The sequence below is a fragment of the Aythya ferina genome (assembly GCF_964211825.1).
Source record: "Aythya ferina genome assembly, chromosome: 8".
Lineage (NCBI taxonomy): Eukaryota > Metazoa > Chordata > Aves > Anseriformes > Anatidae > Aythya > Aythya ferina.
The window spans coordinates 31,968,012-31,995,899 of record NC_140304.1 but is presented as its reverse complement, the minus strand read 5'-3'; the positions used below and the strand labels follow the sequence as shown (position 1 = coordinate 31,995,899).

General features: G+C 57.2%; 1 protein-coding gene across 1 annotated transcript in view; it reads right to left on the bottom strand.

Moving 5' to 3' along the window:
• Positions 1–27,888, bottom strand: part of SGIP1 (SH3GL interacting endocytic adaptor 1) — a 40,646-nt gene that overhangs the window by 3,498 nt on the left and 9,260 nt on the right. Inside the window, 18 exon segments of the mRNA XM_084527690.1 lie at positions 263–327; positions 580–782; positions 1,050–1,182; positions 1,576–1,731; positions 1,877–1,988; positions 8,596–8,722; positions 9,419–9,540; positions 11,541–11,993; positions 13,048–13,122; positions 13,430–13,519; positions 14,210–14,295; positions 14,926–14,977; positions 15,335–15,359; positions 17,572–17,736; positions 18,471–18,533; positions 19,018–19,074; positions 21,382–21,406; positions 22,726–22,789. Coding sequence (XP_084383816.1) covers positions 263–327; positions 580–782; positions 1,050–1,182; positions 1,576–1,731; positions 1,877–1,988; positions 8,596–8,722; positions 9,419–9,540; positions 11,541–11,993; positions 13,048–13,122; positions 13,430–13,519; positions 14,210–14,295; positions 14,926–14,977; positions 15,335–15,359; positions 17,572–17,736; positions 18,471–18,533; positions 19,018–19,074; positions 21,382–21,406; positions 22,726–22,789 — 2,073 coding nt within the window.

Sequence of the window (27,888 nt, the reverse complement as noted above, 5' to 3'; positions counted from 1 at the left end):
CTGAGGGAGCGAGGGGGTTGGAGAGCAGCCGAACCCGTGCCCCGTGTGGTAACATCCTCCGTGAGGCCAAGCTCTGGCTGGCAGAGCCACGCCAGGGACATGGCCTGGATTTTTAAGGCTTTTTGTGGGGTTTTCAACAGCATCGTCCCCAGCCAGCGCTGGCAGGCGTCGCTCTGTCCAGACTTGGGTGCGGACAAGAGAAAGAGGCCAAGGTCTGGGCACAGCATTCATGGCTAACAACATGCACGTTTTGGGGGATTACCTCCATTTTCCGACTTCTGAGAGATATCGGGGATCTTCCACAATATCCTCTGCTGCTCAGCGTTCCTGCAAGCAGAGGAAGAAGAGCGTTTCTGTAGGAACCAAGTCGCTGCCCAGGCTGCCTCCAAAAGCTGCTAAAAGCTGCATGCACCGGGCCCCAGAGCTGCTCGGCAGAGCTGGAGCTTCGAGCCTGACCCGAGCAGAAAACACCGTGCCCCTTTGTAGAGCAGAGTTACATCCTCCATCCTGCAGGACGGGGATGGGATTTGGTCCTGGCACCCCCCAGCACCCACGCCGCCCGTCGCAGAGGGCTCCTACCAGACAGCGGGTGGAAGCACGGCTTGCAGCTTGGTTACTCCTCCGTCGACGGGGACGAGGAACTGGACGTTGTTTAGAGCTACCGGTGTGGTCATTGCCTCTGTATTGTATTTGTAGTCGATGCGGAGGTCAGTGCTTGCAGGGTCACACCGCCAGCTCACTGCAAGGTTTAATGGAGTAGACTGAATACCCTGGGCAGATACCTTCCAAAATGACAGAAAAAACATTTAGTTTCCGTAGGGGTGAAGGGAGAAATCCCATTTTACAGACGCAGCAAATGCAAGGTGTTTCAGAGGAGGCAACGCCGGGCAATCACACCGCAGGCGTGCTCGGGGCTCGAAACCTAGCGGCACACGGGGGGGACCCCAGGCCAGCACTTCCCCACCTCCTGCTACCTCCACGCGGCGCCCCTCGCACCGACAGGGCACGCACGGGTTTTGGGCAGAGCTCGGCGTGAGCAGAAGCCGTACCTGGTACTTGAGCATGTCCACGTTGTAATAGGTGGCTTGTGGTTTCTGCTCCGAGACCTTCTTCAGGTGCGTCATCAGGTTTGGCATGTTGACCCAGAACTCCTTCGTGCTGGCGTCGCTCTGCGTGCTGTCACTGCGAGCAATTAACGGGGTTAATTAGGGAGGGTTAACCCTTTCCGTGCGCAGGGCACAGCCATCCCCAGGCCATGAGCAGGTTTAATCCTTACAGAAACACCGCGTCCCCCCCGAGTGTCTTTGCTCATGCTCAGGGAGGCACCGCAGGAGCATTTTGTGAGCAGAAAATGAGCAAACCCCAGGAAAGGGCTGGTTCCTCTGCTGCCTGGCAAGCAGCTTGCTCAGAGGGAATACCCCCGCCAATATTTAGGGGCTGAGAGTTTCCTCCCCAAAACCTGCCCAGGCCCTGGGGAGGACAGAGACTTCCAGCACGTGTTTTTGCGAGCGCCCTGCTCTCACGGAAAGCCTCCTCGCCCCGGCTGGATGTGAGGGCTGGCGGCGTGGGGCTTACCAGCAGAGGAGCTGGGGGTTTGGCAGGACGTGCTCCAGCCGGTTGTAGTTCAGCACGCGGAAGGTGAGCACCGCCGGAGAGGGGTTGTTGGCAAAGTGTCGGGTGATGCCCGCTGGAAACGACAGCACCATCTCCCCCGTGATCTTCACGATGCACCTGCAGCGCCGGGCACAGAGACCCAGGGGAGGAAACGGGGGGGCTCGAAATGCAGCACGGGGAGGGGACGGCGAGGTGACAGCCCCCTTTTCTGAGCTGGGACCCACCCCGAGACGCGCACCCAGACCCCCTGGTCGGCACCTACTTGCTGGGGTCGGCCCCTTTGAAGTACGCGTTGACGGTTTCGGTGAAGGCGGCGGCGACGGGCAGGGTGTCCTGAGCCCCCATGGTGAGCGGGCTGGGACCCCGCGAGGAGCCTGCAACAGAGCAAAGCCTCCGCTCGCTGGGGCAGGGGGGGCACCCCGCTCAGAGCCAAGCCCCACACGGGGATTTGGGGGGAGATATTTTTAAAAAAAAAAAGGCCCCCAGGCTTTGGATGAAGCGCTAACGCCATTACGGGATTATTTCCACCCCCCCCGAAATGAGCAAAGAAAACATGAGCAGGAGCACAGGGCACCAGCACGGTGGTCAGTGCAGGGTGGTTTGGGCATTTTGAGGGTCCTGGGGGGGCCGGGAAGTTTGGTTCCCATGCCCAAGGGAGCAGGATGCTCGCTGGCTTCTCCCTCCCTGCAGCAGGTGCTGCTTTCCAAAGGGCACTGCCCAAATCCTGCCCGCAGCACCCCCGTGCGTGCATCCACGTGGGATGCTGCTGCTCGCCCTGCACACCTGGAAACCCCAAGCACGGCTCCGCAGGCTGAAAGCCATCGAGGCTGCTTCGTGCCGTGGTGGGCTGCAGGAATGGCATCGGTGCGAGGGGCTGCCCGAAACCCTGGGGCGTGCTGGCAACCCACCGTCACCGAGGGCAGCGCCAAGACGGGCTGCCAGCACGCAGGGTGCTGGTTTCTGCCCCAAAGCATCAGCCCCAGGGGAGCTTCTGGTCCCCTCCTCGTGGTCCGACGTGCACCACCACACCCAGGGCTGAGCCTTTGGGACCAGAGCACGTCCCCAGGAGGTGGCAGGGAGCGAACCGCAGCCCTGCCGGCTCCAACGTGCCCCCAGCGCGTTTCTGCAACGCACCCTCCTGCAACCTTTTAAAAAAATACATCACTGCCTGCACATTAGCTAAACACGGGGGGTTGTTTTGCCCCCAGAAGACATCACAAGTCATGGCAGCGGGCGAAATGGGCTGTTTCGGGGTGGTTTCTCTCGCAGCATGCTCCCATGCAAGCTCCCAGCGCAGGCTGCGGGCAGGGCCGGCGGGCAGCGACCCTCGCCAAGATGCCAAGCGAGCGGCTGCTGCGAGCTCATGCTTTCCTGGGGAGGCTGTCCTCGGCAGGAATCCCCTCTTCTCCACCTGCTGCTCCCCTGCTGTCGGTGTGGGTGCGTGTTTGCTGGCTCCTGGCCGCAGCAAGGCCCTGCCTTGTGCCTTGGCCCTGTGGCATCAGGCGAATCGGGCACGGGGTTTGGGTAGGGAAGCCAGGGTTCATGCAGTCCCCTGGGAGAAGCACCCCTGCCAGCTAAATTACACTCTGGGCTTTGATAGATTAGTTGTGAAAGAACATGGCACCGCAGCTGACGATCCCACACGCCCTACAACAACCCCAAAGGCACGACGCCAGCGCTGCTCCCTCCCCGCGGCATGGGTCAGCCCTCCCCAGTGCTGGCACTGTCCTTCCAGAGGGATGGCACAGCCTGGAACGGTGTTAAAAATTAATGTAGCCGCACATCTCCCTGGTCATACATCTTAAAAGACCCAGGAGAATGCATTATTTCAGCCCTGGCCTGGAAGAAATGATGCTCAGCGAGTGGCAGCGCTCAGAAACCACGTCCACCACGCACAGAGACCCCCTAACAAGCACCGCTGGACGTGTTCACGTCTCGAGCACACCGTTTGCCTTCAGTTCAGCTTTTTTTCCTCTTGGAAAAAAGGTGATGAGCTGAGCAAGGACAGTTTACACCAGGGGAAGCCTCACCAGCCCGTGAGGAAGCAAATCACCACATCCAGAGACCAACAGCACGCGTCCTAGCCCCGGCACAGAGCAAGGGGCTCTCCAAACCCATACAGAAACACTTGGGGGTCAAAACCACCCCTGCAGAAACCAGGGTGAAGGCTTTGGGAGGTGCTGGAGGTGCTGCCCAGCAGCACATTTCGGCAGGGGAGGCAGGAGGGAGATTTCGGGCAGGCAGCTTTGCCGTGTAATTGTGAGTTTGGGGGAGAGAAAAAAAGAAATCCTCCCAAATACACACATGGCACCTGCGAAGCGATGGAGGCAGCAAAAAGAGGATTTGAGGAGTGAAAGGTCCGGCTGCTGTGGGTCAGGCAAACACACGTGTAGGGGCTCGGTGGGGTGAGCAGGGCGAAAGGAGGGGGTGACCCCAAGTCCATCCAGGCAGGAGCAACAGGAAAACCTCCCGAGAAATCCTGTGGCTGCTGGCATGCAGGGCTCTCAGTCCCCTCCGCCCTTCCCCAGGAAAACCCCTGTATTATTCTAACGAGCTCAAAGCCTAACCAGCTTTTTTTTTTTTTTTTTTTTTTTTAATTCAAAAAGAGAAGTACAAAACTCTGCTCCAAGCCCTTATATTCTTTCCCAGCAGCTTGTGAGACAGCTCTAGTTTAAGCACGTGCTGTGCTGCTCCTCCACCAAAAGCCTGGCTGTTTGGTTACTGCTTCAGGAGTCGCTTTTAGAAACATGACATTTTGGCAGAACAGCCCGAGGACACAGGATAAATCCACCTTTGGGGCTCGGGGCACGGGCACCAGCAGAGTGCTGGGTTCCTTTGCCGTTATCTATTGGGAACGTGGCACCTGAACCCATGATTTTGGGTCTGAAAACAGCCAGACCCCTGAGCTGGGTGGCTTTTGCAGCAATGTGACATTTGCCTCGCTTTTCCCTGCACAAAGATGGGGAACAGAGGTGGTTACCCCACGGTCCGCGAGTACTCTGATCATAGCAAAAAAAATAATAAATAAATAAAATAAAAATCCTACAGAAACACTGCCACAAGGAACTGCAGAAATCCAGAAATACCAGCCAAAAAAATATGTTTGGAAGCATTCGTACCTAAACCCACACGCAAACCTGCCACGTGCTCGCGGGGCTGCGTGCCCGAGCGAGCGAGGAGGAGGAGGAGGGAGCGCTGTGGGGATGTGCAGGCTCGAAGGTGGCCACTGCGTGCCCTGTCCTGCCCCATTCCATCCTCCCTGAGCCCCAGCATGGCTCCCAGCACGCGGACGGACAGACAGACCCCGGGGATGGGAGCCCAGGGAGGGCTTGGGCTGGAAAAGGCAAAACTCAACCGAGCACCAGAAGGAAAGGGCCCAGCAGTGGAAGGGAAAGGCGAGGCAGAGGGGAAGGAGCTGAGCCCTCGCCAACACTGCCTGCACGTGCCCGTGCTCGGCCCTTTTGGCACGCTGCTCCCGTGCCACCGCGTCCCCTCCGGGTGGCTACATCAGCTCCTGCGTCCTGCTCCCGTGCGCTGCGTGCTGGGGAATGGTCAACGAACCACAGGGCTCTAAGGCAACCGAATCGATGTGATGAGCCAAAAAAAAAATATAAAAAAATAAACTGCTGTCGGTTTTCTGAGCATTTCTAACCACCTGGCTTTGTCCTGGACTTGTCTGAATTTACCACCTGGTGAAGCCCTGCTGGCAAGGCAGGCAGCAAGCGATTCGGGATGGCTTCGCCCCGCCGGGTCTCCACAGGTGCAAGGCCATCCCGAGGGGCAGGCAGGGACCCTGCTGCAGGGCTTGGGGGCTGCGGGGCTGGGTGGTGGTGGGATGCCCCTCGTCACAGCCCGATGGGGAGCCCAGCCCCGCAGCCCCCACACCCTGCAGCCGGCAGCAACGCCGAGCTCCCCGGGGGGCTCCGTGCCGGGGTCCCGGGCGGCTGGCGAGGGCGCTGGGGGCTTCATGGTGAGCACCTGGTGTTCAGCCCAGAATTTTTATTTTTATTTTTTTCCCCAAAATAAATAAGATGAACGGCACAAATCAAGCCCAAACGGCGGCAGCTGGCCGCAGCACCTCGCAGCCACCCGAGCTGGAGCCTTCGGAGGAGCCCGGGGGAGCGAGCGGGAGCGGGGGCGAGCGGCAGGCGGCGTGCTGTGCGCTACTTACCTTCGAAAGTCAAATAAAACTTTCCTCTGTCAAACCAAACGAGGGAAGGCTGTTCATTCTCTGTGTGGCCGGGAGTTGAAGCGGGATGGGGAAGGTTCAGGAGAGGGAGAGAGAAGGACACAGAGTGAGTCACGGAGCAGGACATTCGTCTCGCTACGGGGCGGGGAGCGGCGCCGCAAGCCGAGCGTGCAGGGCAGGGAGCGGGCGCTGGCACTCGGGGGTTTGCTCGGAGAACAGAAAGCAGGAAGCAAAGCTATGGAAGCCCAGATGGAAGGGAATTTTTGCCTGCTTAAAAACGATTTTTTAATTATTTTTTTTTTTGTTTTCTCTTTTCTGTCTATGGGTGGAGCGGACGAGGCGCCCTGGCCCGTGGTCCCGGAGACATCACAGGGGGCTCGCTTCCAGCCTCAGCGCTGCAAGCAGCACGTGCAGCAAAATGCAGGTGTGTGTGCGTGCATTTTGGGACAGACAGCTCACAGAGAACCACGTGTACGCAGGGCAGGAGATGCCTAACTGGGGTTTTCCCGTTCTCACCAGTTACCTGCACTCACACCACCCAAAAACCACTTGGGGAAGGATCAGCGCTTGGCAGCGGGTGCTGCTGCAATAACCCTTCACCTCTGAGTTTAGGAGGCGGTGGCGTGGCACCTCTTGGTGCTGTCTGTCACCGAGAAGCCACCGGCATGCCCACTTTTAGGCCGGATTTCCCCAAAAGTGCACCCGCAGGTGCCTTGCCGAGGTGGGCAGCGTGCCACTGAGAGCACCCTCGTCTGATGACACGGGCAGAAGACACGCAACGAAGAGCAAAAAAAAAATAAAAAAAAAGAATGCGAAAACGAGTCCCCGGTGAAATCAAGCAGCGCGTCTATCCACAGGGACACACAGAGAAGAATTTTAACGAGAAAAATAATTGCAGGCTCGCTGGCACAGACATAACAGCGCCTTTCTCTGCAGTCAGTGACCGCACATGCAGCCCCCATGGAAGCACACCAGCACAGCACGAGGGACACGTAAACGAGGCGACAGCTCCGAGCGCTCTGGGACGAACTCTGATGGATTTGCCCCTACAAAACACGAGGCCGGGAGTGTGGTGCTGGCCGTGGGCATCCCTGGGGAGCCACATGGCCACCAGGTCCCCGACCTGCTGCCACACACCACCTGCACTCCTGCCCACGCGGCCCCAATTCTGCCTCCTGGTTTCCCCTTATCTTTTTATCTTTTTGCATGAAAAAATCATAGATGGAAAACGCTGCCTCCTCCTCCGTGGAGCATGGGGAGTGTTGCATTGGTGCTCGCCTGTCACCAGTCACCCTGGGGACACGGGGGGTGCAGAATAAGCCATTACGAAACACGGAGAGGCAGCTCTGCTCACAAAAATACATGGTAAAGGGAAAACATGTACATTTCAAAGCGAGTGCCCCAAGGGCTTATTTCATGCGCATCCTATGGGAAAACCCACCCAGGCCTTGGCAGGGCGGGGGCTGCCGGCCTCACGCACAGCCTGAATTTCACAACCCTGGCTCTGGGACGCCCCAAGCCCCTTACCCTGTCCCCAAACAGGCCGTGCCCTCCACCACAGCCTCCATCCCCCCACCACAGTCCCCATCTCCCCATGCCCGCTGGCACCGCCAGCCCCACGCCCGCTGCCGGGTCCCCCAGGACCCCCAGCCGGCACCCCAGGCACACGGGCTGCTGGCAGCGTGCTCTTTGAGCAGCGTGCTGGCACGGGGACCAATGGACAGAGGACGGAGAAACACCCACGGCACCTCCAGGGTGAAGCAGCAGCGGGATGGAGACGCAGGCGGGAGGCTCCGGCCTCCCTCGGGGCTGCGGCGCCGCCATCCCCAGCAGCCTCGTACGGGGATGTCCCATGGGAACGCCTCACGCCGTGGCTCAGCACGTACAGACCCGAGCAAATCTGCTTTTTTTTTGTTGTTTTGTTTTTGTTTTTAAAGAGTTTTGGGGCTCCAGCTTCCCTCCCTAGCAGCCAGCCTGCTTCTTCCGCCAGCGCCCCCGGCTGCTGCCGGCCTGCAGCAGGCGGCACTTTGGGACGGCCCCACCGAGCACACCAACATTTCAGGGCAACAAACAGGGAAATAAAATAAAATAATAGAAAATGGAGCTGCAGGAAGCGGGGTGCAGGCGGGAGGGCAGCGGGGATGGAGGCAGAGGCACGGGGGGAGCCGGCAGCACCCAGAGAGCGGGACCTCGGGCCTGCATCGACTGCCTCGCACTGCACCAGGCACCCGAGGGATTTGGCAAAAAATCTGTTTTTTTTTTGAGGGTGTTTCCTCCAGAAGCACCACCTCGTTATGATCTAAGATGTGCGAAGCTCAGGGTTTTGAAGGGCCTTTGCCAAGACCCCGTTTCCCACCCCTCCTTTAACGGGAAATGTGAATTTCAGGCACCCGGAGGGGTTGAGCAGCGATCGCTCCCCGGGTCCCACATCTGGCTTCCAGCCCCCTCCCCACCAGGGTGTGAGCAGCCCCCCAAAAAAGCGTGTTTTGACCAAATTTACAGCCCACAAGCACGTTTTCTGCTGCATTCCGCTCGGTGATAACCTCTACCCTCACCCACACGTATTTTGCACAACTTTTGGGGCTGGCAAGAGGAGAAAGCTTCCCTGACAGCATCGCCCTGCTGGGCCGCTGCGCCCACCTCCGGTCCCTTTTTGCCTTTCAAAACCTGCTTAAAGTGAGCCAACGTGAAACCAAAGACCAATCGAGCAAATCGAAAGGGCTCGGGACTCTTTCAGGGCTGTTGAGAGGTAGGAAAGGTGAAAGAAAAGCAGTGCTGGAGGTTGTTTTTACCAACTGTGGGAGTGGTGGCTGCACTCAGGGAATTGGTGGAGGATATGGAAGAAGTACTTTCAGCACGGGCTAAAGGTGCTATCGGAGGAGGACTGGATGAGTGAATAGGAGGGCTAAAAGGCCTGGACTGTAGAAAAAACATAAAATAACACAAGGTTAAAGGAAATAAAGCACAGAACATCCACATCAAACAACCAGAAGCTTTTGCTGAAGACGTGACCCCTGTGTACCCCAAGGCAGGCTGCTCCCGGCTGGCCCTGCAAGGCAGCCTCCCTGCCAGGTCGGTGCGAACCTGAGCAACTTCAATTATTTAATGTGAAGATATTTTCTTCTGGATCCAGGAAAACAGCAGATTAAATCCTCCACTGCATGGCTCACAGGAGAGCAGTGGGGCACCGTGGCTCTGGCAGCCACTGGGTGCATTTAATGCAACCGGTATTGGGAAGAGAGCAGTGCCAACTGTGCCCACGTGTCTTCACAGCTCCTTTTGGGATAGTTTTGTACCATAACACCCATCCAAAATTCTCTGCATGCACTGGCCCCGAGCTGCAGGGAGGAGCCCAGCACCCTGGTTGCAGCACAGCCACAGGGAGCCCACCCTGCTGGCCCCATCCCCGCTCTCCGTGCTGCTTCGTGTCCAAACCCACCCCTCCTTGCACAGGAGCAGCAACCCCGTACCCATCCCAAACCCCCCAACCCCATACAGCCCCGACGCCTTCATCCCACGGGGATACCACTCCCGACTCGCTGTCTACCCTTTTCCCATTCCAGCCTCGTTTCATAAACCCCATAAAGCTCCAGACAGCCCCAACCCCAAGCCTACCAGGTCGGCGACGGCGGGCTTGCCGGGGGGCAGCTTGGGCCGGGAGGGGGGCCGCGGTGGTGGGGGCGGCGGGGTGCCGCAGGTGGCCAGCGGCGTGCCAGGGCGAGCCGGGGACGAGGAACCTGCAACAGAGACAGGGGCATCAGCACCACGTCGGTGCCCGAATGCTGCTCCCCAGGAGCTGATGGGGTGGTGGGGAGGGGATGGGGAACCCGGCATCCCCGCACTGCTGCTGCAGGGTGGCAGTTTTGGGCAGGAGAGCCCCTCACCCCGTATCCATATCCTTTCAGGAACCCTACAACGCTGCCCAAACAGGAGGAGACGATGTGCCAAGAACCATTTTGACCCCAGGAGCAGCTGATGCTGCTTTTCCTCCATCCTAGTAGCTTGTAGCAGAGATTTGGGCTCTTCCTGCGTGCCCTGAGGCTTTGTGAGCTGTGAAACCACCACGTGCCTCCATCCGTGCCTCCATCTGCCCCAGCACGGCTCCCACAGCTCACGGGACCACCATAGGGTCAGACGAAGAAAGGAGGCCTGAGAGGGATGGGGCTTTACCCCAGTGATGAAGAGGATGGGCAAGAAGTGCTGGAGAGCAACGTTATGGGCTCTGCTGGGAGCAGAAAGCGTTTCCCAGCTCGCTGGAAGAGTTTCCGTGAACACGATGGTGATGCCTTCATGGTTCGTGTGGTCGTCACAGGCTGTGACCGTGCCACGAAGGCTGATGTGCCATCAAGCAAATTCTAGCTTTGTGGATAGCTTTATTTCTGCTGCTTACAAGAGGAACAGCTCGTGGAGCTTTGTGGATGGTAGCTCTGATTAAACCATCGGAGCAAGACCTACAGCAATTAGACCTCATGGCAGGCTGCTGAGATAAGAGAGACAAGTCCTGGCCATTGATGTGAGCACCTCAGAAAATTAAGTCAGTTTTATTTAGAAGCCTAATTTGGGTGCCAAAGATTGACTTCTTTCCCTCCTTGTCCACTCGAAAGCCTAGGAAAATAGGAATTATTTAGGGCAAGTAACCTCACAGCACTGAATGGGTGCCACCAGGTGGCTTTTGAATGCTCATCACCCCCAGAATCAGCGACGTGCGAAGAGTCCAAAGCCCTGCAAGACTCCAGGTTCAGCAGGGGCCTCCAGAAGATGGAGCAGGAGTAGGACCCGCTGCCACCAGAGGTGGCTGATGAAGGCTCACACCACCTTTGTGTGCGCATTTCAGCATGCTTACAGCTCGCTTTTCTGGCTTTTACACAGGGACTGGCCCAGGACCAGGTCTCAGCAGCCTGCAAAGCACAGGGAAAGGAGCCAGAAGGCAAGTTTTAGCCAAGAGGTGAGGATCCTCTGAAGTAGCTGCTGCTGCCACGCGAACCCAGCTCCGGGCAGCAGAGTGGGGCTGCTCCATCAGTCCCCACACACGCAGCCACCTTCACATCCCCATCCTGTCCCTCTCAGCTCATTCAGAGCCACTGGTGTCTCCCGCAGAAGTCCCAGCACCCATGGGTGCCAGGCTGGGGCTGCACAACCCCGGGTATAGTTTCTGCTCTGTGGGGTGGCAGCAGCACCGCCAGGTTGGAGGAGAGCAGCTGTAAGCTGACCCCCACCACCCAGACATTAATAATTAATAATTAAGCAGGTGAAACCAGGCAGGAAGCACACGTCAGACAGAGCTAGGGGGGTTGTTTTTCTGAACCACATCCTCCAAAAGTCATTTCTCCAAAAGGGGCTGGGGCTTTGCACCCCACAACCGATGGCCAGGTGGATGGGGACTGCATTCACCCCTCTGCCTACCACTGTGCTGGGGGGTCACTGCTGCCACCCCCGGGGTGTTGAGGGGTGAGGAGCTGCCTGCAACACATTTTATTCAAGCACCACGGTTCCGAGGCTCGTTTAGAAGTTGATCACCAGCTGGGAACACTTCTTCCTTCGTTCACTCTGAAGCCTACAGAGGACGCAGCCACGAGCACGCTCACGCCAGATGTTTCCAGGGGGGGTGTTACGCACATAGCAGGGGTGGGGATGGACACCGACAGCCCCCGAGCTTTGGGGAAGGCACAGGGGGGAGCACGAGACGGGGAGGGGGCTCGAGGGCAGCCAGGCACACAGCGGGTGGTGGGGGACGTACCGCTGGGGCTTCCCGCGCCGCTGCTGGCGCCCGGTCCGGGGGACGAGACCACCGTGCGGTAGGTGGGCGGCGGGGGGGGCGGCGGGGTCGCTCTCTGTCCCGGCCCAAAATCCTTGGGGGAGGCAGCAGCCGGCTCCGCGTTCTCCTCTTTTGGCTGCTCCAAAACCTTCTTCTGGAGCTCCTCCAGGCGCAGCGGGGACGGGAGGGCGCGGGGGGGCTCGGCCACCGGGCTGCCCACTGCCCCCGCCGGGGGGGACGCCGCCGCCGCCGCCTTCTCGCGGGGCCTCGGCGCCACCGTCGTGTTTTCCGGGGAGGGATCGGAAAAATTGACCCACTTGTCTCCCGTGTGCACAGCCACGGACTTGGGGGACAGCACAGGGCCAAAAATGCTGTCCAAGTCATTGATCGACGGCACTTTGTCACTTTTGGCCTCGGCGGCTGGCTGGTCGCTCCCTGCGGTCAAAGCAGTGGGGGTTTAGGCTTAGGGTTAGGGGCTGCGCCCGCTGCTTGCTTGCTTGCTAGAGAGGGTTTTCCTACGAGCTGCCAGGACCACGATGCAGGCACGAGGATCCACAGCAGCACATGTGCAACGTGTAACAAGCCACACGGGACCGGAGCACACACACTGCGGGGAAAGCATGCCGGGCCCCGCCGGCCCCCTCTGCTCTCACCCCTTACCTGCCAGCAGCACCGAGTTACTGCAAGACACTCAGCTCCCAGGAGACGTTCAGGTTACGCACTCGACTCAAACGAAAGCTCTCTTGCACACTCTGCCCATATATTTATATACAGCTCCATATAAATATATACGCTAAGACATGCTGGCGTGACAGCCACACTGCCGGGGGCATGCAGCACAGGGAAGCAGACCAGGGGATGGATTTGGGCTGCGACCAGCAGCAGGTAAAGGGACGAGGCTCTGCTCGCTCACGGAGCCACCAGGAGGCTGTTAACGATGACACGTTAACGAGCACGTTAACAGCAGGACACAGCAGCTCAGGCACACGCCTGCAGCACAGCACGATGCTCCCCGGTCCCATCACTGCTCGGTTTGGTTGTTTTGGTCCCTGCTTGCAGCCTGGGGACACGGAGGGGCTGCACAGCACAGCTCATGGCCTCGGGGACGTGCCTGGCACCAAGGGGACGGCCAGCCTCGTGCAGCAAGGCTTGGAGGAGCAAGGGCTGAGATTCCCCCCTGCAGGCACTCGGCAGGGTTTCGGGTGAGCTTTGGGGTCACTGCGAGGAGCCAAACACCACACCAGCAGCGTGGGGAGCAGAGAGCAGGAACCCAACCAGGGCAGTGCCACCTGGGCTCATCTCTTTGCAGCATCGCCCCGCACACAACAACACCAACGCCACAAGGAGGATGCGTGGGGGCAAATCCACGTCCGAAATGCAGCCGTCACACACGGGACACCCTGGGGATATAGGGGGGGGACCGACCCTGGCAGAGCAGCCCCCGGGGGTCCGGATGGCAGGCGCTAGGAGCGGGGTGCCTGCCCTTTACCTGGGGCCACCGTCAGGGGCGAGCCGGTGCGGGGCGGCGTGGCCGGGACGTTCTTGGGCGGCAGCGGCGGCGGGGCTGCAAGGCAGAGGAGGGGGAGGTCAGGGGCTGAGCTGCCGAGGGGCACCCACCGCAGTTACCTTGTCCCCAGCCCACCGGGGCACGGCTGGAATAAAGCCAAATGGCTGCGGGGGGACCTGCTCCATGCCCAGCCGAAGGCAGAGCAGCCCTGGGATGCGGCAGAAAATCACAATTAAAGGGTTTGCACGGCTTTTCTGTCACCCCCCCCTCCTTGCACAGCTCTGAGCTGCTCTGCCAGCATGAAGTGCCAGAAGTGGCAGGCTGGGGCTGCGTGTTTGCACTCCTGCGTTTTTGGGAGACTTACTTCCAGTTGGAAAAGGTCTCGGCAGCTTCGGGGAGTCGGCGCTGTTGGGGGGCTGGATGGAGCCCCAGATCTCGGGCTGGTCCAGAGGAGCTGGGAAAAGAAAGCAAATAAATGCACGTGCAGAGGTGGCGATCCAAATAAATGCACGTGCAGAGGTGGTGATCTAAATAAATGCACGTGCAGAGGTGGAAAGCAACGTGACTCTTTTCTTCCAGATACCAGAATCATGCAGATACGGTGCGTTCATCTGAGGCATGCAACGACAGGACGCTAAATATTGACAGCACCCCCCCCTCTAATTAAAGACAGGGTTATTTCTGTAATGTTAGATAATTACAAGCCTGCCCGATTTTGAAGCAGGACACACAATTAGTTTGACAATCATGATGCTTGACAAACGAAACAATGCCGTTTGTGTATTTGGAGGCTCATTGCATTAGGCGAAGCATTGAATAATTGCAGAAATCCTCCGGAATTTTAGGATGCGCAGGAAAAAAACCACGCAGGTATTAAAATGAAGAGATCCAACTATTTACATGGATTGTGTGGAAAGCACCACGACTCTCGTTTGCTCATCACGTGCTGTTTTTCTTAGGCTGCGTGCAAGGAACGGCACATAGAGGTTGCTTTGAACGTGAGGTTTACCTGGAGCTGTTCCGAGGCCTGGCCCCAAGCCCCTGCTCTGCACACCCATCCCCGTGCCCTACACACCATCCCCATGCCCTATACACTATCCCCGTGCCCCACACACTGTCCCCAACCCCTCTGTGCCCCACACACCATCCAGCTTCTGCTCCTCAAACGCCGACTCCAGCGGGGGCCCGAAGAGCGGTGCCAGGGCAGCGGGGTCCTCGGGGGGCTTCCTGCTGCAGGGGGACAGAGGAGGGGACAACTTCAGGCTGGGGGGCACAGCACTGTGGCAGCACCCCCCAGCAAGGCAGCTGTGGGTTTTTCTGGCTTGTACAGGATTTAAATTATTCCCCTCAAAAAAAAAAGCTTGGTAAGAAGTGACGCTGAGTACAGGTGCGTGCATTTGCGGGGAGTTTGTGTCCTGGACCTGCAGGCAGCTTGCAGAGCATACAGGTTGGGGGCATGGAGAATGGAAAGAAGAGGGGTAGCATCTAAAATCAGGGTGTTGAAAGCATTTTGTACCTCAATTCTGTGCATTTTTGTTAAAATGCACATGGGAACTACCAGCCCTCCAGCCCTGCTGCCCCGGGCAGGAGCCTGCTCATCCCACACCTCTGGCACACACGCAGGAAGGATGAAAGGCTGATATTTCCCCTTGGAACAGTGCTGCAAACGCATTTGTGCACCAAAATGTTTTAATTTATGTCTGGGTGATGCATCTGATGGCAGCTGTAGGGCAGAGCAGCACTGGTGGACACTGAGATATGGGGCCTTTGGTGTTCTGGGGGGTGCCAAAACAAGGTTTTACACATACACAGGGGGTGTGCAAATACACACACACACACACACAGCCCCCCCGTACTGACCTGCTGGGGTCCGGCGTGGGCGTGGAGCGCCGGGGCCGTGCGATCTCCTCACCTGCACGGGGTGGGACAGAGCAGGGTTAGAAACGGTGCCCCCGTCCTGCACCACCCCCATGCCCCACACACACCAGGCGTGCTGCTGGCACCCCGCACCAAGCCTGCTACACTCTGGCTTTAATCAGGTCTTATTTCTACAGAGAACAGGGCTAGCAGGCATTGCTTCTGCTACGGGGCCCCCCAAGGGTGTCCATGTCCCCCTCTTTAAGGGGACATTTGGGTGCCACCACTTCTGCCGCCACCACGTTAAAGCAAACCCACCTCTCCCCTCTTTATAAAATTAATTCATTTTAACCCCCCAGCACCAGGCTGCCGGCACTAATTACTGCTCTGGAAGGCTGAAGGACATACTTACTGGATAAATTCCTCTTAATCGTCCCCTGGAATTAGAAACACAGGAGGTCAGTGGGGTGTGCGGGGACACAGGCACGTTGCCGCCGGCACCAAACGAGACCCGTGGCAGCACCATAAAACACAATATTTGCTTCGTGTGGCTGAGGCACCCACCTGTAGGGATGCCCTGGGAAGCCAGACTTGCTCCCAGCACGCCAGGGCAGGCAACGCAGGAGGATTTGGAGCCCCTAAACCCATCACCTGGCAGCGCTGCGCCCGCAGCCACCCTGGCTGTAAACGGCTTACGCTCGTCATCTAAACCCAACGGGGGCAGCATCAAAGCCAAACCCTCACCTCCAATGGGCCACGGACTGATCCGAGGCAAATCATGCACGTTCAGCAGCCCGAATCCTCTCTCTCCCCGCACAGCACGGCCGCCTGCATGCAGGAGGAGCCCCCCAAACCCCTGTGGGGGACCGGGCGGGCACAACGCCCGCACCAAGGCGCTGCCAGGAGCAGAGGGAGGCAGGGAGGGAGCTTACCGGGCTGCGCCGCTGCGGTCAGCGAGAAGGGAGAGAGAACAGACACCTGGTGAGACACCGGGTCAGGGAGGGACGCCCGGTGCCACACCGAGCACCCCGGGGCCCTGAGCACCCCTGGGTGGCAGCTGGAGGAGGGGATGCGTTTCGTTTTCCCCTGGGTTTTCAAGCAGCCCCACGCCACGGCACAGGCATCTCGCTCTGCCTACAAGAACGGCGGCGTCCACGCAGGCAGAGCCGACCCCAAAACATTTTGGGGCTCCCCCCATGCAGCACTGCTGGCGTACATGCACCCCAGGAAGCATCAAACCCATCAGACCCCACACCTGCCCTTCAATGCTCCCAGACATGGGATTTTTGGCAACAAAACCCTTTGGAGCCCAGGGTTAGGGTGCGCCAGGAGCAGCTCCTGCAGCAGGGAGGGACCCCTGCACCCCAAAGAGCTGGGATTGCCCCATCTCAGGGCAGTCCCGAGCCAAACCCTCGCAGGGATGATGTGGCTGCTGCACCCAGTGGCACCACAGCAGGTATTGCTGCCTCCTGCTACACGCTGAGGCACAAGGACACGTGCAGACCCCACGGGGACAGCACTGCACCCTACACATCTCTTCCCAAACCAGCCCCACACCTTCACAGCAAACACAGCCGAGCTCAACCCAAAGGAAAGGGCCAAAAATGAAGGCCACATGTCCCCAAACAACAGGGCTCGTTCCTCGCACCTCCCGCCCCACTCCTCGAGGCATGCAGAGCAGGCGGCATGCAGGCAGAGCACGGGTCGAGTCTGTGCTCAAAATGCAAGAAAAATAAATGCACATCTTACCGGGCTTTTCCTCTAAAAGAACAGGAAAAAAAAAAAAAAAAGAGAGAAAAAGTATTTTTATAAGGGGCTGGCAATGACAGGCTTTGTCAACGACAGCTTTGAAAGCTCCCAAAAATATCACATGGGAAGAGCCCCAAGCGGTGCCCCAGTGGCAGCCAGCGGATCCTGCCCAGCCCCAGCCTTCCTGGGGGAAGCACCAACTCTCCCAGGAGCTTTCTGTGGGCTTGGTAATGCTGCCCTGGTTTGGGAGGTGAGACTGATTTTGTCTCACCTGTGCTTATATTTGCAATTCATTCACGCTTCACATACGGGCTGGTTATAAACCCTGAACGGCTCCAGCTGGGAAGACGGAGAGACACCATAGCCCACGCTGAAGCCCACGGAAAACAAAACCCACAAATCTTTCCCCAGCTGAACAGATTGGGATGAGATGAGAAATCCCAACGAGCCTCAGGAAAATCAGCGGGTATCGGTGCTTGCAGCAGGGGGGAGACGGGGGACAGGTACCGGGCAGGGAGCATCCTTTAGCATCTTACAGCAGCACTATGAAAACCCCACAGATGTGCTCCCTGAGCTAGGGATCAGGGCGAGAATCAAATGATTTATGTCCTGAATGACAACCAAACTGGGGAAAAGAGGAAAAGCAGGGCACGTGGTGCCAGGACTTAGGGTGCCTGGGAGGGCTGTGCCAGCCAGCGGCGCTCCTGGCACCACCCCGATAAACCCACGGCGCCGCTCTGCGCCGAGCAGACCCCACTGAGCAGGGCACGAAGCCAACGCTCCCCACTCACACCCGAGGAAGAGACTCCCCGGGCTGAAGCACACCAAGCAGCCCTGCTTCCACAGCCCAGGAAAAAAAACAAAAAAAAAAAAACAAAAAAACAGGCACAGGGCACTCACCACGGGGGATGGAGAAAGTGCGATGTTGCCTACGGACGCCTTCAGCTCGTCCACCGTCGCTGCGCTCTTCAGGATGTCTTTAGCCTGCAGCGGCTTGATCTTGATGTTGAACTTCTTGTGGGCCTCCTCCTCCTCCTCGGACTCGCTGGAGGAGTAGAAGTGCTTTCCTCTGGTGGGTGCAGTGCAGCTAAGGAAGCTCCGGGCTGCAGAGGTGCCGCAGCCATCCCAAAGGCAAGCCTTGGCTCGGGGGCAAGGCACGGGGGGTTCAGGAGCACCCCTGCATCTCAGTAGTGATTCAAAGGCTCACATCTCACTGGAAAAATGGGGATTAGGTGTTCCTGAAGTGCTCATCCCTACCTCCGATGGCAGGAGCAGTGGCAGGGACAACTCCTCCTGCCGTGCTGATTTCCTGCTGCACCATGTGTGGGCAGAAAGCACAAAAATCGGGGCTGGCAAGGCTGAAGTGGTGATGGAGCCTGGGCATCCCCCCCAGGCTGATGTCCTTCAGCAGCAGGAGAGGGAGAGCTCTGGTTTCCCACCCACCTCCTGCAGCTATGAGCAGGACATCGATTTCCTACATCTCCTACAAGCCCAGCACACGGACTGTGAGCATGGGCTGCACCTGGAACCCCTTGTCCCTTAACAGGGACGTGTTATGGACCCACAGCATCCAAAAAAGCAGAGCACGTGGGATCAGCCAGTGCCCACAGTGCTCCTCATGCCACAGCAGGGGACCAAAGGCAGCCAGAAACTTTCTGCTCCGCTGCCTCGGGCAGTGCTCTGGGGGAGCCAGATCTGGCTGCAGAATAAAAGCCCCAAGGAGCAAAAAAGGTGAAAAAAAAATAAACTCAGTGGCCTGCCTGCGAACCCCAGCTCATCTTAGGGTTTACAAGCCCACAAAGGATATAGCCTGGCTCCTCGGGCCGGATGCTGTACCCCTCCTCGTCGAGCTCCGGGGAGTTCTGCACGGGCACAACACGCACAGGGTCAGGGACACGGCTGCAGGGAGCCCCGGCTGCTCTTTGCTCCTGCAGCCAGCAGTGCTGCAGCACAGCACCCACTGGGGCACTGAGCAACTGCTCTGCAGCCAAGCCCAGAGCTTTTTTTCCCCCCCAGTGGTCATTTTTTTGTAAGCCAGGTTTTTCTCTGGCAAGCCTTAATGTCCTCCAGGCAGCAGTGCTCTCCTCTGCGTGACTGGCACTGGAGCCACCTGGTTCCTGGACAGGCTCACACAGCCTAATTAACGTGCAAACGCACACGATGCCTCGGTGCAAGGGCAGGTTTCCCTGCACAACTCTAAAAACATCTCCAGAATCACTGTTTTCAGTGGGACTGAGACCCCAGGGCATGAGGACACAGCCCCGCACACCCACAGCCACCCAGGAGCCAAACCCGTGGCACACACACACACAAACCCCATGGGACAAAGGGCCCTCGGGCACTTACATATCTGTCCCAGTCGATCTCTGCATAAAATCCATTGGGGGCTCCATTACTTTTCTTCTGCAACAGATGGGAAAACGAGATTTGCACATTTTAAAATTAAGGATGATAAGAGGACCGCAGCGTACCTGTGTTTGTGCATCCGATGCCGGGACCACAACCTGCCCAGCACCAGCTTGCTTGGAGCCACCCCTGGCTGAGCACGTGGCGTTTCTGGAGGGGCAAGAAGCTCAGTGAGGGCAGCTCTGTGCCCCTGCCCAAGCTGGGTTTGGGGCTCACCACAAAGTCATTGCAAGTGGCCAGCCTGCAGCTGGCTCCCAAGGCAGGGTGCTGGCTATCCATCGCCTGCAAGAGCTGTGGATGCTCTCTGCTGGCCCCAAGCTCCTGCAGAAGCCACGTGCACTGGAGGCCAGCACTGAGATGGTGACCACAGTTCATGTTTTTCTATACAAGGGGCTGGCCTGTGGCTGGCGAGGCTCAGGGCGATGCCACCCTGTGCTCAGCACCCTGGGGTATGTGCCCAAGGACAGCGCTGCCCACTCCAGAGGGACAGCAAGGCCAAAAATACAGACAAGTAAGACACCATCCTTTACTTCAGAGCTCGCAGTCATCACAAAATCACTGCCACATGGCCGTGACCACCACCAGAAATGCTCTTTCCTCCCCAGCAGAGAAAGCACTGGCACGGGCCCCACCATACAGTGGCATTCCCGGGGCCCAAATATTGGCCTGACTCAACCTAAGTGGCATTTTTCTACAGCTTGGCTTTCTAACCCCAAATTACTCACTGCTCTCAACAAGCCCTGCGTAGCTGTAAACCCAGCAGTGTTCTCCTTACCGAGTTTTTTTTTCCTCCTTCCCGCACGCTGTCGGGTTTGCTATGGCAAGGTGGCTCAGTGGGATGAGGGCTGAGAGGCTGGAAGGGATTTGGGTTGGGCAGAAAGAGGGTTAACGCGTCGGGTGGCTGCTTTTCAACCTCAAAGCAAACAGCAAGGAGCTAGCAAAGGCTGTAGGGTCTGTAGGAGGGGAGGGCCTGGCCCCCCAAAAGCATGGGGTGCTTGGGGTGGGCGAGGGCCATATTCAGCAGTCAGGGTTTGCAGGAGTCAGGGCTGCCAGCCCTGCCATGAGCATCGTGGCAAGAATGTGCTAGAGGAGGAAAATTCAAACATTTCCACCATCAATGCCCCTGTCTCCAACACACTCGGTGGCTTCATGATATTAAAAAACCCTAAATTGCATTTCTGCTTCCTCCGGCTTGCTGGAGCACTGGAGACCCACCTGCCCTACAGAGATAAAAAAAAGCAAACCACCTGGAAAACCCCAAATACGAGCATTATGGAGAAGGCATCAGCTGCTGACAAGGGCTGGAAATGTCATTTCAGAGCTCCGTTCCTGTTCTCCTAAGGGCTCCATTTCCAACTTGGAGATCGGGGCCACCCGAGGTCCCCCAGCCCCATCTATATGCAGCCCCGCTTCCAGCCATGCCCTAGCGAGCTGCCAGCTGGGTCTTCACTCTCCAAAATTAAACTTGGGTTTGCTAAACAGAGCATTTTTATTCAGTGCACAGTTTTGTGACACTTGGAAAGGTGTTTTTTTTTTTTTTTTTTTTTTTTTTTTTAATTTTTCACTGCTGAATAGAGCCTTGATCAAAGCACTACCTGAGCTGCAGACTTCTTTAATCACCAGTCCTTATCAGCCAGTAACAGAGGGCTTAGGGGGAGCCCAAAGCCAAGGATCTTGGGTCAGAGGTGGAAGGAGCAGCTCTCCCTCTAAAGGAGCAATTTGGGACCCCAATTTCCATGTGATGTCAGACCAGACACCCCAGGTACCTGCAGCGCCCTGCGTGGTCTCTGGTGCCGGGCCAGCCAGGCACGCAGCACCACTCTCCCTGCTGAGCATCTCCCAGGGGTTATTTTAAGCCTGTGATGTCCAAATTTGCACAGCCCCAGCCTGAGCCCAACATACTTAACTGCAAGATTGAAGTCAAATGGCTAAACACGGCCCTTCCCCTGCCCAGCTCGAGCAGGGGCATTTCCATCCAAAACCAGTAAAAGCAGAAGTAACAATAGAACACCTATCCTCTTCTTTTCAGTTTAATATAGAAAACATAGATATCAGAAGCAGGTGAGGAGGCTGTTTTTCCTTTAACTCCTCATACAGCAGATCTGCCCCGAGCCAACTGCGCTCAGGGGGAGCAGGAGCTAGGATTTCCTGCACGAAATCCTGACTTTTTTTTTTTTAAACAGCTTGTTACTGCAATGGACTTTGAAATTTTCTATATTAAAGAGGAGGAGAAGGTTCCCAAAATGCCCTCGGGGCTGGCAGAGGAGGAAGCCATCCCGCAGAGCAGCGCCGTGCTGTACTTACGATGCCGTCCCTGTCCGGCGACCCCCTGCAACAGAGAGAGGCAGCGGGGTTAGCTCAACACAGCCAAGAGATGAAATGCACAAAGGGTTTTCTGAGGGCACCCACGGCAGCAACAGGCCAAAAACATCATGGCTTTGCTTAAAACCAGATGTGAAAGCTGATGGAGCTGTGAGGGTGACAATCCCCAAACACTCACGGACCTCGGGGTGAGCACCGTGGGTCCCGCAGCCACACGCCTGCCCGCGCTGGCCGAGGATGCCGAGTTATTTAGCCAAGAGCCAGATGTATTTATCAGAGCCAGACTGGCTCCTCACCTCCCACACAGCCCCGTGTTTATGCGTTGCCAGAGATTTTCCACAAATTAACGTCTGACTCACGGCCGCGCAGAAAATCTGAAGGGAGCTGCTGCCGGGCTGGGCCTGATTTAATGGAGATTAACGCCTCCCAGCAAACTTCTCCGTAAGGCAGCACGTCTGCCTGCCCTCTCATCCTGCCTTTAATCTCTGGCTTCCCCCACTGCGGCCTTCCCACCTGCATCTTATCACAAACACAGCAGCTTTCCCTCTCTGCCACCCTCTTTGGGGACGAGCCTCTCACCTCCCCGTGTTTCTGGGTCCCCCTTTGCAGCAGGCAGTGCCCACGGTGCTGGCACAGCCGGGCTCACCGCGCTGCAGCTTTCACACGTGAAAACCTCTGCACATCCTCAGGCAGCTGCTGAACAGCTCAGGAAAACCGATCCAGAACAAGAAAACCATCGGGCTCCTGCAGCGCCAGGCAGGAAGCGCTCTGGGGAAGGTGCTGCCTTGGGACGTCTCCCAAAAAATGCACCAGGGACAGCCGAGGGCCTGAACAGGGCTCAGCACCCCAGCAGCAGTGCTGCAGCATCTCCTGCCCTGATGGGGCACAATGAGCCCATCCCTAACACCCCCCAGGGAGCAAAAACCCCTCCGGCAGCACAGGGAGGGAGCAGCCACGTGCCCCCAGCGAGCACCGTGCCACCGCTGGCCATCAGGGCTCCTGTTCTGATGGAATCTGCATTTAAAAAAAAATGCAGCGGACAGGAAAGTCGGGAGTTTGTGCAGAGATTAACCTGCTGGACCTCTCAGAGGAGTAATTTGCCTGTGATCTCTGCTAACTGCCAGCACACGGGGAGCCAGCTTTGCTGTCCCCACAGCATCCTCGCGTGCTGGCCCCGGACGTGCAGGGGAAATGGCTTTGATGCTCTCGTTGTTTTGAGACCTGACTGAAGGATGAGGGATGCTTCTGACGCAGCGAGCTCGCCCTGCCCTGGCACACTTCTCCCCAGCAGCACTGTGTGATGTGCTTCGTATCCCAGGGACTTACGTGGAATCGGTGTCCTTTTCTTTCTTGCGTATACCAAAGGCCTTCCTTGTACGTTTTTTCAATCCTGCGGATAGGAGGAGTACAAATAAGAACACAAATTAATGTTATGCTTCAAATAAATCCCCCAAGAGGCTCCTTATCCGATTGCCAGCTGTAAATTAAAGGAGGTCCAAGCCCAAGAAGTCACCAGCAGGACACTGCAGGTGGTGAGCACTTTGCTTATGCACCAGCCCTTTGCTAAATGAACTCTCATTTGATCACAGCACGCGTGGCTCCGGATTTCACAGCCCATGTTCCTGATCTGCCTGATAAATTCTGGCACACCAAGGAGGGGTTCTGGAGCATTTTAACCTTTGGCAGACAGCAGGGAGCCAGGCACTGCCCTCCTCCTGCCCAGGTGCAGCCTCGTGCTGCTCACAGCACCGCAACGCGCGGCTGCATCCAGCCCCCAGGGACCAGAACAGCCCCCAGGATCTCCGACTCTTTCGGTGCTTTTCAGTGGATTTCTCTGCTCTGCCTCCTGGTTTGAGCACACCCCCAAAGGGAAAATATTTCTGCTTTCCCTGGAGCACCCCGCTCCTCCGGGTGCTGATGCAACGAGCACCACAAACACTGCTCCTCAGCGGCGCACCAAAAGTCGCTGGGGTTGAGTTCTCACAGCACAGGGGAGGCTTTAGGCCCTTGATACCCTGTGGCTGGGTGTTTTTTGGTCCAGGACAGGACCCGGTGAGGGTTCTCCGATGGATGGGGCTGTGCTAAGGGACCCGGAGGCGATGCAGCAGCCGGAGCCCCGCGCCTTGCTCCTGCCATCTCTCGCCTCCCAGCCTCCCCACGACGTCTCCAGCAAGTTATTAATAACCGGGGGAGATTTCCTCTGATCTCAGCCCCTAGAATAACTCCAGCCTCCAGGCCCGAAGTAGAGCAGGGAGGGACGGAAAACCACAAAAATAAGTTGTTTGGCCTTATCCGGAGAAGAGCCTGATTTGGCTAAGTTCTGTAACCAAGCCTTCTGCTCGGTTACATAACGGGCCCACCATCTGCTTGGGATGTAGCTGCGATTAGGGAGAGGAAAGGGATATTTAGGAAGAGGCAGGACAAAGCTGAGAGCCCCCTGGCCCTCCAGGCTCATTCCCAGCTTTCTGGGGGTGCTGAAGTCCCCTTGCAGAGATACCTGGAGGGGAGGATGCGCCACGGGAACACTGCAGGTTTGGGAGAGACGCGGGAGGAGATGGATTTGATGCTGGAACCGAGGAGGTGGCAGCAAGTGGGAGACGGCGGAGACGAGGCAGCAGGAGGAGCAGCACAGGAGCAGAAAGCAGAGCACGGGGGGCACCTGCCCTGGATTTCCCAGCCCCACAGCCACCCGGCTGCTCTGCTGGCACCAGGACACACAGACCCCACAGCCCCACCGAGCCTCTCCTCGATGGGAAGCCATCGGCCACACCACGGGAGAAATACAAGTTTGTATTTACCGCTGCGAAGCTTTCTGAGCTTCATTCTTCAAAGCTGTGCAAACGTCTTCTACACCAGAAGATTTAGCAGCTCTAAAAGAAAAATCACCCAAATCTGGTGCCCTCTCCCACTGCACCCCCAGGGTGGGGGCAGCTTCTGGTCCCCAGCATCTCCCTGGCTGGAAAAGCCTTGTGAAAGCAACACACACCTCGGAGAAGACATCAATGGCACCGTCACGGCCTCACACACTCCTTTTTGATGACAAAAAGCATTAAAACAAAGCCAATGAAATGTATTGATTCACCGCGCACGGGCTGAGCGGCACTAAAAATAAACGTGCGGAGCCTCGAGACCCAAAATACCGCTGGAGGAAGAGAAAAAGCAGCAGGGGGGTGGGGAAGAAGAGGGGAAATTCCCATCAGGGTGCCGTTTGTGTGCTCGCTCCTGCTCTGCAGCCGGGGATGGGGACAAGGCAAAGCACCAAGGCCAGCCCTGCAGGGACAAATGGGCAAGAAAAAAGCAGATTTGGGGCCTTGGATGGGGGAAGATGGAAAGCAGGAGGCAGCACCCCCTGCTGCGGGCAGCCCAGGCACTGAGAAGAGGGAAATGGTTTGTCTTGGGGCTGGATTTGAGCCGTTCCCTGCTGCACACACACCTGCCCCCAATGAATTACCTCGCTGGGTCCAAAAACGGGGAAATTGTCACTGCTTCAAAGCCAGCAGACTTGGGCTTGCTTTGCTGAAGAACTAACCCTCAGTTTGCTCAGCAAAATGAGAGGGAGGACAAAAAAAGCCAAAATCCCTCACGTCACACCCAGAGGACACAGTCAAAAGGCAAATTAAACTTGAAGCAGGGAGTGCGTCACCACATCTAACCCCAAATGGGTGACCCTAATAGCAGCACCTCGGCCCAGAACCTGGCTTGAGGCTGGCTTCACAGCCACAGCCCTGCACACCTCGTGCCCTGCTGCTGTGCCAAGCATTTCACGTGACAATGGGCATGTTCTCCTGTCGGCCACCAGCCTCCCACCCTTCCTTGGTGACACAAATGAACCACGCCAGTTGTTTTTTTTGTTTTTTTTTTTTACCCTGGCACAGCAGGAGGGCAGGGGACACACGGGGTGATGGGGATGGGGAGAGCTGTGCCTTGCAGCAGGAGCAAGGCTCTCCAGACTGACACACGCCTGCCCTGGGCTTCCAGCGAGGAGGATTGCCTAGACCTGAAGGTATTTGGTGGGGATAACCTTGGAGATCTCACGGGTGGGGGCCCAGCAGCATCCCAGGGCAAGGACAAGACCCAGCACCTTCCCCACAAGGGCCAAGTCTGCGTTTGGACCCCCCAGAAAAGTTCAGTTTCCTGAAAAATTTTTGGAAAACCCTTCAAAAAGCTGCAGGAGGCACCTGTGCAAGCTTCCTTTGACACCAAAATGTGGCAGAGTTAGGTTTAAGTGATTTATGTCACTGAGCCCTTCTGTGTGGCTTTACCATGGGGGGGCTGCTAAGCCAGCTTTGGCAGTGAGCTGCCCAGTCACTAAAATTCCCTGCTGTCTATCTGTGAATTAATTTTAGCCTGTTTGGCTTCCAAAACACTGGAAATATTCTTGTCTAGTTAGCAAATCCCACACGCATACCCCCAGATAGGCTTCCACACACAGCAGTTTCCCCACGAGGCAATGACCCACCGAGGGCAGAGGGATGGTGGCCTCACGGCCACTTCTGTCCTCCCCTGCTGCAGCAGGGCATCCTCACCCACAGCGAAAACAAGAGCAGGCAACAGGCTTCCGAAATAAAGCTTCGAGAAATTTGATCCTCACCAGAAATATTACTTGGAAGTAAAAGCTGTTTTGCTGATGGGCTAGCTGCGATGGAGAGCCTGCAGCAGAGCTGGGAGCAACTCTGAGTGGGGTAAAACCTCGCTGGCACTGCTCCTGCTTCATTTTCTCCTACGGTGGATGAGGTTGCTCTGGGAGCTGGGGAAGGGAACGTGGTGGTAGCGGGCAGAGGCAGCACCAGGGCCCTGCTTCATTCAGAAATGGGGCCCCTTTCTGTACCAGGAGGGCAATCCAGCCTTGGAGCAGGTCGTGGTGAGCCCTGCCAGAGGAGATTTCCTTGCTAAAAACACACGGTACTTCGGCTGCTGGATGCACAGGGGGAATAAGGCAGCTCCTGCAGCCCCGTGGTCACCCCAGGGCTTGCACTAGCACTGCAGCAGCATCCCCTGCACACACACACAGGCTTCTTTAAGCCCTTCTGGAGATAAAAACCCACAACTGTGCCTTACGCTGGCCCTTTGCCTTAAAGCCCTGATTGAAGCCACATCTGTGCCCGCAGCACACCCCGCACATCTGCAAGCCCTCAGGAAACCTCTGCAATGGGATTCAGCCATCATCATCTATAGGGCACAGCGCAAGGACCTCTAGATGGGCACACAAAACCCACAAGAGGCTAAAAGCAGCTTTTGGCTCCCTGCAGAGGGGTCCAAGGGCTGCACGGGCCAGGGCTCTGCACCCATACCCGGCTCGGCGCGGCCAGCTGCCCACGGGCACTCCATTTGGGGAACATTTAAGGTCGGGAGGATGTAAATAATTGCTCAGACGTTATGCTCTAACCTCAGAAAGGCAGCCACAGGAATTGCTCGCTGCCCGCTTGCCCCAGAAATCAGGTCTCTGCTATCAGCCCGCAGGGAACCGCAGGACACAGGCGTCCCCGCCAGCGCTGCCGGCACCTCGGGCACACAGTTGTGGCTTTCATTCGGGGCTGGCACGCGCACAGGAACGCCAGATGCACTTGCAAAGGTTGCTGTGCTGTGTGAGCAGTTCTCCAGGACAGGCTCTCCCTCCCAGGGATGCTCAGATTCCTGTTTTTAGGGTTTGTTTTTTTTTTGGGGTTGGTGGGGATCCGGCACCGAGCAGCCGCAGCAGGGCACCCAGCAGCTGAGGAACCCAATGATTGTCCATGAGGAAATGGATTTTGCAGCCATGTAATTACACAGAACAAGGAGACAAAGACCAGCGCCATCCTTTCCTGGCCATGACACTGACCTGACACTGACCTTACACCCACCCCATAACTCCTGAGGCCAAGGCCACCCTGCTGCAGACACGCGTGACCCTCCACAACATCTCATCCCCAGTTTGCCACCAGATTTTGGTTGTGGGGCTGTCACCCCATGCCAGGGGGGGCACACTCGGTGAGAACCTGCTCAGATCAGGGCTTTGGGCACCAAGGCTAACAGAATCGACCCGTGAAGATGAAAAGCTCAAGCGTGAGACGTGAATGACCAAAATCCTTGAGAATTAAGGCAGTTAAAGTTTAAGAGACTGTAGAATTAGACTGCTTTGGGCTGGAAGGGACCTCTCAGACCCTGGCCTCATTTGGAGCTGCTCCAACAGCTCCACGTCCTCATGCTGGGGGCCCAGGGCTGAGCACAGGCTCCAGGTGGGGTCTGACAAGAGCAGAGGGCAGCAATCCCCTCCTCACCCTGCTGCTGCTGCCTGGGATGCCTGCAGCTATACACACACATTATCTACAATTATGTGAATATATCCTATTAATGTTATATAGCATATAAATGATATATAATAATTAACGTGCATATGTAAAAGATGAAGATTTACACCCAAAACCGAGCACAGCGTGGCACTCCCATTAACTGCCTCATCCCTCCCGTGCTCCACCATCAAACACTCAGCTTTTAAGGAGCTATTTACTA